Consider the following 13,574-nt stretch of genomic DNA (forward strand, 5'->3'; position numbering starts at 1 on the left):
GACTTTTTTCACCATCAACAAAACAAGACAAAAAGTTATTTCTCTTCTGTCCAGGTGTATACCAGATGTCTGTGTCAGAAGCAGCTGTGCCAGGAGAAGAAGTAGGACGATTGAAGGCCAAAGACCCAGATATTGGAGAAAATGGCTTAGTAACCTATAATATCATCGATGGGGATGGCATGGAGCTGTTTGAAATTACAACAGATTATGAAACACAGGAAGGCGTGGTGAAACTTAAGAAGGTAAGGAGAGGTAGAATGTTTCCACCCATCTGGATATGAACATTCACCCCGAGAATGATTTCTTTCCCTCTATCATCTTTCCCTCACAAATCTATAATAAATTATGGCCCAGAGTAAACTGGGATCATTCAGTCTCATGTGTTATTGGGCTGGACTAATGACTCTACCTCAATGGTTCTCATATGGTTGGGCTTTAAAAATTATTGAGTACCCCAAATAGATTTTTAAATGTTGGTTATAGCTATAAATATTTACTTCTTAAGAATAAAAAATAATTTCATTATGGAAATATTTTTTCTTTTTTTCCTCATATACATCCTGAAAAAGTTTTGGGGACTTCCAAAAGTCTCTGGACCACACATTTATAACTGCTGCTTTTTAGGACTGCAGAGACAAAACTAGCTTTTAAAAGAGAAATCAAATCGATTTCATTTTAAAATTATGACACAATTATATTATACTCTATAAATTATTTTTAAAACCTGATTTACCACTTGAGAAATCAACACCTTTCAATCTTCAAAGCATATTTGGCATGAAATCAAAATTGAGTGATAGGGTTACCTTGGTTTTAATCAAGTATTCATTTTCAACTGGGTAGTGTCCCATGAATATTAAGATACAGTGGGTAATGGTGAAAATTGGATTGTAACACTGATAAAAATTAATTTGAAGAATCAATAAAGAAGTAGGAGATAGAAAACGAAATATTGAGGTCAACTGGAACTGAGAAGATGAGGAAGCTGTTGGTTAGGGAGGAGCAGATGAATAATGTTGGCATTTTATCTAGCAGAACTTTAAGAGTTAGATTTAGATTAAAAAAAACCAGTAAAGAGTACAGGGAAGGAAAGGTAGAAATAGGATGAAATAACTTCAGTTACAAAGAAGAATAAGATTAAAGAAAACAGAGAGATGAAACCTAAAGAACTGAAATCCTGATGCTGAGAAATTTGTACTTAAGAAAACCCAGCTCTGGCACTGAGTCAGTCAATAAATCCTTATTAAGCACCCTCTATGTGCCAGGAATTATGTTAAATACTAGAAATATAAAATGCAGTCCCTGTCCTCCAGGAGTTTTTAGTTTAATATAAGAAAACAATACAGAAAAAGAAATTGAAAGGGAGTTAAGAGAAGTACCCAGATGAATGATATGAGGGACTCTAGTACAAATAATATGGAAAATCAAGAGATGATCATCCTGAGAATTCTTTATAAATGGAGGCTTTGATAGGAGTTCTTTGCCCCATTCTTAAATCTTAAATTACTAAGATTGATGTAAACTCTCAGGGTAATTATATTCCCATTGACTAAGTTTTTTCTTGGGGTCATGATGAAATCCAGCCCCAATGAATGTAGCTGGTGAGAAATTGGTTGAGTGACATTTGACAAGTCATTTGATATCAGTGATCCTTATTGTCACTTGTTTCACTAATTCTGATAATTCTTTAAATGGTTTTAGATAAATGAATGACATCAGTAATGATAATAACTTAAGTACTTAAATACTTTATTTTTAACATTTTTCCTATAGCAACCTAATGTAGGTAGGGTAAATAGTATTCCTATTTTGTTTTGTTGTGTTTAACTCTTTTTGAGCCTACTTAGGGTTTTCTTGGCAAAGATACTGGAGTTGTCATTTTCACTTCCAGCTCATTTGACAGATGGAGATACTGAGGCAAAAAAAAAAAACAAAAAACTGAGGGTTACATAGTAAGTGTTTGAGGTCCAATTTGAATTCAGGTCTTCCTGACTTCTATCTGCCACATAGATAAGAAGAATATGCCTCCTGCCAAGCCCCTATGTGCTTTATATAATAGAAATAGTTCTGAGTTTTCCACTGTGAAATGATGACTATACTAATGACATCTGGCATGTTACTGTCAGCTTCCCTTACTAATTAATATTATTCTTCTGTGTGCTTGACACTGACATATGAGCACTTGACATACACTAGTCTTGCATCCCATTCTTCATTTTGGATGTAATTGGATGGTTGGTTGAGCAAAGGTTGTCACCTATTTTCAATGCATTCAGGGTATAAACACACAGTGTCTCTACAATCTTTAAACATTTAAATCACCCCATGGAGCTTCAACATTGCAAATGAGTTCCCTGCATATGATTAATCTGCACATCCTTCTCCTCTAATTCAGTGTGTTTATTTCAAGTGAAGGAACAATTTTCTAAAAAGCAACCATTTAAGATTAAGGTGGTGGCTACTGTTATGTAATTTATTAAAGAACATTTGTCTCAGATTGTATCACATAGTTAGGAAATTCAGAGTAAAGGCTAGGAAAGTTTTTTCTTTTTAAACATAAAATGAATTTCAATCAACTAGCATGTAAGTACTCACTACCAGTCCCTGTGCTATGCACTCTGAATATGTATATAAAAGTGACACAGTCCTTACCCTCAAGGAATTTACCTTCTATCAGGAATATATACTATGTTCACAGATGAATAAAAGTAAAATAGAATAGATTGTACAAAATAATACAGTGATATCTTTTGTGGGAACAGAGAGAGAATTTGAAGATTTAGGAAAGAATCCTTGAAGGGAATGATCTTTAACTGAATTTTTTGATGGACATGCTTAAAGGATGGTTATGAACAGGGAAAACATCAAAGAATAGTAATGAGAAATCATTTGTTTATAATCATGGAAACAGGGGAGATCAAATTCTGTATAGAGAGAAAAAATTGGCCAGTTCATTTGCAACACATAGTGTATGGGTAGAAAGAATACTCAAAAAACTGGGAAAAAAATCTCTGGATCCATGTTATAAAGGACCTTTACAAAAGAGATACATTTTATCCTAAGGCTGAAGGGAGCCATTGGGATTTCTTGGGCAGAGTAGATCTTGGCAGCTCTAAACTTCTGCAATTTCATTTTTGAATACTGCTTCTACAATCAACAAGCTAGGTAATCTTCATGTTATTTATCACCTCTGGGATGAAGTTTCCTTATATACAAAATTAAAATGATAATCTCTGTATGTTCTTCCTGTATTTAAGGAAAGTACTTTCCAATCATTTAAAGTCCCAGAGAATTGTCCTACAATTCTATTGCTTTTTATCCAACTCTCCAATCCTCAGTGTGATCCAATAAGGATCATAGGATTTGGAAGATCATCCAGTCCAATAACTCATTTGATAGGATAGACAAGAAAACTTAGGCTCAAAAAAGTGGAAATTATTTATACAACATCACAGGGAAAAAGAGTGGTAGAGTCAAAATTTGACTTGACATCATCATTTTTGCACATAAATTTTCAAGTCTATATAATCTATTGGATCCCAGATAGCCAATATGTTTCCCTCTGAGTAAAAAACAAATATTCAGGGACAACACTTGGAAATGAAATAATTAAGCTTCAAAGGACTATACCTTTCTATTTGATAATTGAAGATAGCTTTTTTCCCCCTCAAATAAGTATCCAAGAGAACAAATCATTATTGAGAACCTCTCTCTATCTATCATCTATCTAAATTATAGAGTAACAATTAGTTCTTAATGAGCCAGTTAATATAATTTACCATCTGAGCCCACATATTAAAATTTTAGTACCTTTATCGCAAGTTAGGATGATTAAGGAATATATAGCTTTTGGAAATGGGAGCATTAGCTTTAGAAAAAATATTCCATGTGGAAAAGATCTGAGAATACTAAAAAATATATATGTATACACATACACACACAGAGAGAGAGAGAGAGAGAGAGAGAGAGAGAGAGAGAGAGAGAGATAGCAGAACTTGAGGGAACCAGAGAAGAATGTTAGGATATAGAGGAAACAAGTATATAAAATATTGGAATAATTGAAAAAATGGAGTCAGTCAATTAGTACTTATTAAGTACCCATTACGTGATTGAAGCTATAATTATTCCAATTAATTCAAGAAACATTTATTGAGTGCCTATAATATACCAGGTACTGTAGCAGATGCTGAGTAGTAAATATGATGATGAAATTCTTCTTGTTCTCAATTAGCTTATATTTTATCAGGTGAAAAATAACATTTTTACTAGTAAATACATATGTTCTTCAACCATTTTAGTACCATGCTCCTGCCCTCTGTCCACTCCATCCTGCAACTCCAACTCTAGCTCTATCTTTATGATCTGGGCTTCTGATTGGTGAGAAGTAGCCATAAATACATTAGTAATTTGACTTGACTCACCCACTATGCTACTGCTTCTAAGCTATTTTCACTTTATGTCACCACAAGAGTCACTTTCTGACATTTCCAAATATATATATCTTGTAATTGTCACAACGTCTGGCACATAGTAAGCACTGAATAGATGTTTTCTCCTTTGTTCATTCATGAAAGTCATAATGAATGGCAGCTGAGAAGATCTTTGAGGGAAAGCAGGTATTCTTTAAGGGTGAAAATAGAAGAAAGAATATTCCCAGCATAGTGGATGGCCTGTGCAAATGGAAAATGTCAGTGTCAGTCTATGAGGAACAATGTTTACATGGAATGTAGATGATATGACAGGTGGTTTCTTGAGATAAACCTGGAAGGATAGATTATAGCATGAGTCTGGAAGGCTTCAAATGCTAAACAGGCCAGATTGTCTTGTTCTAGAGTATAAAATTTCTAGAGCTAGAGTCTAAGTCAGACCTGTACCTTAGTTGTAAAAAGTTAGCAATTGATTGGGGGTTGTGTTAGGGTGGTGAGAGACTAACTACCAAGAGAATTATTATTATTTTTTATTTTTTTAACTTTATTTGATTTGTCTTTTTTTCCCATAGCTTTTTATTTACAAGTTATATACATGGGTAATTTTACTACATTGACAATTGCCAAACCTTTTGTTCCAATTTTTCCCTTTCTTTCCCCCACCCCTTCCCCTAGATGGAAGGATGACCAGTAGATGTTAAATATATTAAAGTATAAATTAGATACACAATAAGTATACGTGACCAAACCGTTATTTTGCTGTACAAAAAGAATCAGACTCTGAAATATTGTACAATTAGCCTGTGAAGGAAATCCAAAATGCAGGCAGGCAAAAATATAGGGATTAGGAATTCAATGTAATGGTTCTTAGTCATCTCCCAGAGTCCTTTCCCTGGGTGTAACTGGTTCAGTTCATTACTGCTCCATTGGAACTGATTTGGTTCATCTCATTGCTGAGTTTGGCCAGGTCCATTAGAATTGATTGTCATATAGTATTGTTGTTGAAGTATATAATGATCTCCTGGCTCTGCTCGTTTCACTCAGCATCAGTTCGTGTAAGTCCCTCCAGGCCTTTCTGAAATCATCCTGCTGGTCATTTCTTCCGAACAATAATATTCCATAACATTCATATACTACAGTTTATTCATCCATTCTCCAATTGATGGGCATCTATTCAGTTTCCAGTTTCTGACCACTACAAAGAGGGCTGCCACAAACATCAAGAGAATTATTAAAAGGGTCTTGTTATAGTCTAATCAAGAAGTCATCAGAACCTAAATGAAAGTGGTAACTGCTTGAATAGGAAATTATAATATATATATATATATATATATATATATATACATACATATATATTTGTATAATATATATGTGTATATATATACATATACATACAAATAAGTATGTGTATATATATGTATATATGTATATATATATATATATATATATATATATATAATGAAGAGAGAAAGAGACAGAGAATGAATATGATATGATATGGAGACATAAGCAACAGAACCTGAAAGCTACTTGGATATGGAGAATGAGGATAAATGACAAGTTCAGGATGCCTCTGAGGTTATGAATTTAAGTAATTGGAAAAATGATTATGGCCTCAAAAATAAAATTAGAAAAAAAAAGTATTGGTAAAAAGGTGTTTTTGAGGGGGTAGTCAGCAGTTAGTAGTGAAAAGACAGGTTTTGACATGTTTAATTTGAGGTTCCTTTGGCACATCCAGCTGTGGATGTTCAGCCGACAATTTATGTATAATTACAGTTCAGTAGCGACATGAGGCCTAGATTTAAAGATTTGAGAGATCAGCTACATAGAAATGATAACAGAGCCCATGGAAGCTGATAAGGTCACCAAAGAAGGAGAAGTACAAAAAGAAAAGAAAGCATAAGATAGAACCCTGAGATTTGTCTACTTAAAGGGAGGTAGTACACACACTATAATCCAGCCCCCCACCCTACCAAAAAAGAAAAAGGAAACAATAAATGGCTAAAAAAACCAGAGGAATTCATCATCATGAAAGCAGCAAAGAGAAAGGGTAAATAGTTTCAAAAGCTAAGTATTGAGAAGATGATACCAAAAAATATTGTGCATGTTTGTGTGTGGAGATACAGATATGTGTGTCTATATCTATCAATATAGCCATGTGTATATTCACAAACCAAGAAAACATTCTGTCTAGTTGAGAATATATTCCCTCTTAAAGTCAATCCGTTAATCAGATGTGAATCAGATGGTAATATAATGGAAGGTATAATGGAGATAGAAACAGAGGACCTCGGTTTGAACTCTAACTCTGATATTTACTTGGATGTAAAGCATATTTCTTTTATGGCTCCATTTTTTTATCTATAAAATGACATACCTGGATTAAATCATTTCTAAACTTCCTTCTAGTGCCAGCATTCTCTGATGCAATGATGGATGGTGTTCTTTCTCTTACCAGCCTGTAGATTTTGAAACCAAAAAAGCTTACAATCTAAAGGTGGAGGCTGCAAATGTTCACATTGACCCTAAGTTCATCAGCAATGGCCCGTTCAAAGACACGGTAACAGTGAAGATCGCTGTGGAAGATGCTGATGAGCCGCCAATGTTTTTAGCACCCAGTTATATTCATGAAGTTCAAGAAAATGCGGCTGCTGGTACTATTGTTGGTAGAGTCCATGCCAAAGACCCTGATGCTGCCGGCAGCCCCATCAGGTATGTCTGTGTCTTAAAGTTTGCAATCTCAATATACTGAGTGTTGGCAAATGATTTGGGAATTATTGTTTCAAGAGAGAGTAGCAATAATTGGGCTTGTGTAAATATATATTTTTGGGGAAATTGATTCCAAGCACAAAGCAAGCAAGTATAGGAATATTGGTCTAAGACTTGGGTGATATGACATCTAATTTCAATATTAATTGAGCCTTTTGGGGAGTGATTGTGGTCAAGAAATTTAACTGTTTCTTTGGAATTATCTTTAATACTGAGAATGGGAAAGATACGACTTACCCATCTGGCCTTTCAGGGCTCTATTTGAACAAAATTCAATTCATGGAGGCATTTTATTGAGTGCCTACTCCATGAAAAAGAATGAATTGGAAGATGATGGAGATATAAACACAAGCCAAGGCACAGGCCTTCCTAATGAATCTTACACACTATGTAGAAGATGAGGCACTAGAATAGGTAATTATAATGCACAGTTTTTCATAAGGTCACCATAAAGGTACAAAGTCTTGTATGAGCTTTGAATGGGAGATGGAATTCCAGGAGACTTAAAACTTTAAAGAATTCTTAAGAATTCAATGAACAAATAAAGATAGGGCATTTCATAATTAGAATTAGCAGAGAATCAACAAAGTACAGATATGGGTTTTTTGGATACCAAATTAATTTAGTTATAAAATGTGTGAATAAGATTAGTAGAGGGCAAGTCAGGAAATGTAGAATGGTAATATCTTCTGAAGTTATTTGATGCCTAATCAAGGAATGATGATATTTATAATAATACATGCAAAAGTACTGGGGTGAGGAACAACAAAGAATAAAAAATAAAAAATAAAAGTAAAACATTTTTCTACACCTCTATTCTCTAAGAAAGCAAACTTGAAATGGAGTTTGTTTAGTAAAAAGAACAACAGTTCTTTGCTGAATGTTGATTTGGTTATAGTTATGTTAAAGATATAGATTCAGTGTGTATATGAATGGTTAATTGTAAAGTTGGAAAAAGGCCAAAATGGAGAAATAAATGATTAAAGTTTGAATATGAAAATTAACAGGCTTGCTTAAGGAGATGAGGGTTATTAAAGATAGAGAAGGCTGAGAAGGATCTTTAAAATCCTCTGCATGAAGCCAGTTTTAATTTGCAAACCAGAAAATGATGTTACAATGTAAAAAAAGAGGGTAGAGATCACACCTAAGGAAAAAAAAAAAGCAGACATAAAAAAATGGATTGCAGGATATGCATGCTAAAATCGCCTTAGAAGAAGTTTTTTCTAATTGAGTAGATATTCATCTCCTTTAGCCTAAAAGCATGGGATAATCCATCAGTCACTCTAACCCTTTTAAAGAACTTTTCACTTTTCACCATGTGATCTTTCAAACCAATTTTCCCTTGGTAAAAATACCAAGACATATAAAGAGAAGACTTTTTGGGAACCGTGGCTTTTCTTCAAATATTTTTTGAAGTATTCTACTTGCTCCCTTTGTTTCTAAAAAGCTAGCGTAGTAATGAAAGTTGTGGAAAGACACATATCAGTTAAACATATATTTAGAGTAAAAGGGAAATAATCAGGCCTGGGGGATTGGAGAAGGGGGTAATAGGAAGAATTGAGTTCTTACTCACTGAAGGGGATAACTTGGGGTTGAATGATCACTTACAAGGACTGTTGTAGAAGGGGATAATGTTCAGATGTAGCTTGTACTAGCTAAGGACTGAAATTCCATTCAATGCTGGGATTCTTTGATTATATTCCCAATTACTTGGGTCAGGTTCTGCCTAATCACTTCTTTTCACAATTTCTATAATTATAATTGTGCATATCCCTTCCATCTTTTTGTGTAAGCAGTCAACAATCCAAGTCCAATCATGGATTGAATTGAATTTCTAGATGTTTCATTACTGTGATGTCAAATAACTGGCTTAATATTACTGTAGAGATATTATGGCTTCCATTAAAATTGATTCCTCAATTCAAGTAATATATATTAAGTACCTATTCTGTGGGAAAATGCTGTATCTCAGTGGGAAGGCATCAAAATACCTGTTTGGATATTCATTCTTCCATCTATTATTAGTGATACAATGCTCCAGTCAATTAATCTTTCTCTGGGCCCTAGTCTCATTATCTATAAAACCTTTATTTTTCTTGAATTAGAATCAATTCTAAATCTCTATTCCTGTTGTAGTTTATATAAAACACTGGAAACAGAAGGGCAAATACAAACTAACCCTCACTATCAAACAACCTACAGTCTATTTAGGAAATATAACTTGCACTCAGATAAGTAAATACAAAATCATTTCAGACATTAGACAACATTTACAAGTTAGTTTCTCAGGAATGAGAAGAAGCAATTAAAATGAACCTTGACAGAACACCAGTATATGTAACATGCCCTCTGGAGTATTCCTCATACCCGCCCACATCTGGAACCCCAGGGATGGCTGCTATCCCTAAATCAGTGAATAAATATGAATAACGGTGGCCTTGCTAACTAATGTGATTCCTGAGCATTCTATAGTGTGCTTCTCCTAAACAATAAAACAATTCTTATTCATCCTTTACCACAGGCATTTACTAAGATAATAAGATTTAGTACAAAATATTCCTCCTAAAACTTGCGGCATATTATCTGTCAATATACATGGCATACCTAAAACCTCAAAGCCCAATTTTTCCATAGGATGATAGTGAAGTACCTATCCAAAGGGAAAGTGTAGAAAAGGGCTAGCTCATAATTCCTGGCACTGGAATCCATGTCTCCTTTTAGATGTTCTTCATGGAACTTCTTTTAAGGACACTCCTCTCTACATAAAACTTCTTGATCTCTGAAGCTATTTCTTTCTTTGGATGATTGTCTATATTTTTCTACCCTTTTCACATCTCTCTATTCCTTACTGAGTTCATTGTATCTCTCTGATATAATATGTCTGGTGAAATGATCAGTGGTGAAATCAGGGAAATGAGGTGAAATCAATTACTTAGACAATCATCAAAGCTAAAAATCCAAACCTACAATTTTTCACTTCAAACACTCTGACCCTATTCTTTTTTAATTTAAATTTTTCCCCAGTTACATGTAAAACAAAATTTTTGGTTTTATTTGTACATTCATTTTTATATATTTACTTAAGAATCATAGTGGGGGAGAAAAAAATCAGAACAAAGGGGGAAAACCACAAGAGGAAAAAAAAAAACAGAAGAAAAAGAATAAAGAAAGTAAACATAGCATGTCTTGATTTACAGTCCTCCATAGTTTTCTCTCAGGATGCAGATGGCGTTTTCTATCTAAAGTTTATTTGGATTGCCTTGGATCACTGAACTGCTGAGAAGAACAAGTTTGTCATAGATGATCATCGCACAATCTTGCTGTTATTGTGTACTCCTGGTTCTGCTTGTTTTACTCAGCATCTGACCCTCTTCTTTATGTATTCATATCTCATTTCTTTCCACTAGACTGTCAGCTCCTTGAGGGCAGAGATCCTGTCCTAGAGCATTTTTCCAGTATACTCCTTGGAGCTGTAGAAATGTATTGATTGATAACTTGGTTCTCAGAGTTCAATAAAGAGTCCTCTCGGATGCAGCTTTCCTATTCTCATTTTCCTTCAAGGGCCAGGACTGTCAACTATTTTTAGGGAATGAATAATTCATCCAATAAGTCTATTAATGGCCTTTTCCTGAGAACTATTGTAGGGAAACAATATGAAAGAGTGTTTTGTGACCCAGTTCACTTCTTTATCCATTTAGATTCTGCAGCTTACTCTCAGGTTTTCTAGCCAAGTGTGGCATCTAAATTCAAAATGAACGTGGGCCAAACACCTCCCTTTGAATCACAGTATCTTAGCATTTCAGAACTGGAAGGAATATTAGATCACAGATTGTTAGAGAGGCAGTGTGATACAGTAGATTTTTTTTTTAAAGCATTAACTGAGTCAGGAGATCTGGATTCATTCCCGACTCTGAAATTTACTGGGGTGTCATAGAAAAGATACTTACTCTGAGTTTGAGTTTCCTGATCTTTGAAAGGCTAAAATGATAGCTATAACCCCCTAACTCACCATGTGATTATCATAAATAAATATTACATGATTATGATCTAGTACTAGTACACATGCAGGGTGTCTCAAAAACCCCAGTGTAGTTTTATATTTTAATAAAATTAAACTTAAACTTTAGTGAATTTAAAACTATATTGGAGCTTCTTTCTAGGAAAACCTGTGCAACTGAACTGATTGGACAGAGAGTCCATAAGCACTTCATTGAAAGTTTTATTTAGGAATATAAAGTTTCCAGGGCATTAATGAGGGTACAATAGATGTTTTCATAGTAGTACATCAATTATTAAAATTGAAAAGCCCTTCATGATATAAACTGTTTGACTACAAAATATGGAATGTTAAAGTTGGAAAGTTGGAAACTGAGGTCTAAAGAGATCAGATTTTCAATGATCTCAATAACATACAGTAATTATTGGCCAGAGATTCTGAATAGTAGGTAAGCAGAGTAGCTAGATTTAGAGCCATCTGACACTATTCATGGGCTCATTCCTCTTCAGAAGTGAACTACATGAATAGGTCTGAAATTAAATAGCATTAGCATAAAATTTTGTTAGCATCTCAAAATGAATAAAGATAAGGAGATTGATTTTAAGGCCATAATGAAGCCTGAGAGATAAATTTAGATAAATTTGAAATTATTTAATGTGCCGTATGCTAGGAGCTGGCAAAAGCAGTAGAATTTGTGATTTTCTGAGTAGTTGAGGAGTTAGATAAACTTGTTTTCTAAAATCATCTTCATAAATATTCAGGTGATGGATAGATGTAGTAAATATGGAGAAATATGCAATTATTCGTTGCCTTCTCAATCAAATATGTCGTATCATTTTCTTTCAGTGTTATAGAAGTAGCTTTAATGCTACATGATATTTTCTATAGACATATATATGCCTAAAGAAAATATCATATATTATATAGATATATAATAAGATGGACGAAAAAGGGAAGCTACATAGATTTTAAGCATCTGAGGACATAAACTATGTATAAACTTTTTTTTTCCAGAACCTAGAATAATACTTTACATACATTAAGACATTTACAGATGTTTATCAAATTGAATTGAATTTCATAGATGGCTAAAGTTCAGGTCATATCACTTCTCTGAAGTGGCTTTCTTCTCTGTAGTTGGAGAGGGATATTATACAATTTCTGAAATGCCTTCTAGTTCTTCCATTTTATATTCGAAGATTTATTCCTATTCTAACATTCTACTTCTAATATCTCCTACAATTCAATCTACATCTATAGTACACACACACAAACACACACATACACACAAATATAGCATCACTCTTGTGATACTAAAGTAATTATCTGAAAAGTTAAATTAAATCTAAGGAAGTTCAAACACATTAAGGAGCCTGGGATATGGCATATTTAAAATCTTAATTTGTGTTCTGCTTAGATATTCAATTGATCGGCACACTGACCTCGACAGATATTTCAGTATTGGTCAAGAAGATGGTTTTATTAAAACCACAAAACCTCTTGACAGGGAAGAAACAGCCTGGCTCAACATTTCTGTCCTTGCAAATGAATTCCGTAAGTATTCTTTTAAGAGTTTTTGAATGATCTTTAATGAGGATTATATTTCTATGCACATATATGCACTCTTTTTTGTGTACAAAAATATATTAATAGCTACCACTAAAAGTTTTTCTCAGTCCTAAACATGTTTTTCACCCTTGTTCCTTAGTGGATAAGGATAAGGGAACTGATATACAAAGAAATTAACTATTTTCTGCTGGCAGAAATGGCACAAACTTAGCAGTTAATTGTCCCTGAGGTGATACAGTCTCCAAGTTTAATCTTCTAATATCCTGGATAAATTTTCTATGTCTTATTCTCAAATATGAATCTGTCAAACCTAGAGTCACTCCTGGATCATTCAACCAGCATACTTTAGGAGCCTTAAATAAGGGTCATGAACTATTTGAGAAGAGGATCTCTCTCTTTTGGAATTGAATGTCTTCATCAAATAGCTACCATGGCTCAAGGATGAGATTATTTAATTATTCCTAAATTGAAGTTTAAAATTATTTTATTCACAGCCTACACCAAGCCTTTTACATGACAACTCTTATCATATATTGTCTAAATGACACATCACTGGGGTTGACTATGTGGTAAATTTATGGAAAACCCTTAAGGAAGCCAATAGAGACACCTCCCTTTCTCTTAATTGTGTATATATATATATTTTTTTTTCTTTCAGACAATCGACACCAGGAAGCTAAAGTCCCTGTTGCCATCAGAGTTATTGATGTCAATGATAATGCTCCCAAATTTGCAGCCCCATATGAAGGCTTTATTTGTGAGAGTGACCAGACAAAACCTGTTTCTAATCAGGTATATCTTACATCAAGTTT

The 13,574-nt window shown here is 33.9% G+C and overlaps 1 protein-coding gene across 1 annotated transcript in view; it reads left to right on the forward strand.

Moving 5' to 3' along the window:
• CDH11 (cadherin 11) overlaps positions 1-13,574 on the forward strand; it is a 214,018-nt gene that overhangs the window by 177,326 nt on the left and 23,118 nt on the right. Inside the window, exons 7-10 of the mRNA XM_051975085.1 lie at positions 55-242; positions 6,886-7,139; positions 12,611-12,747; positions 13,421-13,554. Coding sequence (XP_051831045.1) covers positions 55-242; positions 6,886-7,139; positions 12,611-12,747; positions 13,421-13,554 — 713 coding nt within the window. The remainder of the gene's footprint in view (positions 1-54; positions 243-6,885; positions 7,140-12,610; positions 12,748-13,420; positions 13,555-13,574) is intronic.

This window comes from Antechinus flavipes, chromosome 2, assembly GCF_016432865.1.
Source record: "Antechinus flavipes isolate AdamAnt ecotype Samford, QLD, Australia chromosome 2, AdamAnt_v2, whole genome shotgun sequence".
In the NCBI taxonomy this organism is placed as follows: Eukaryota; Metazoa; Chordata; class Mammalia; order Dasyuromorphia; family Dasyuridae; genus Antechinus; species Antechinus flavipes.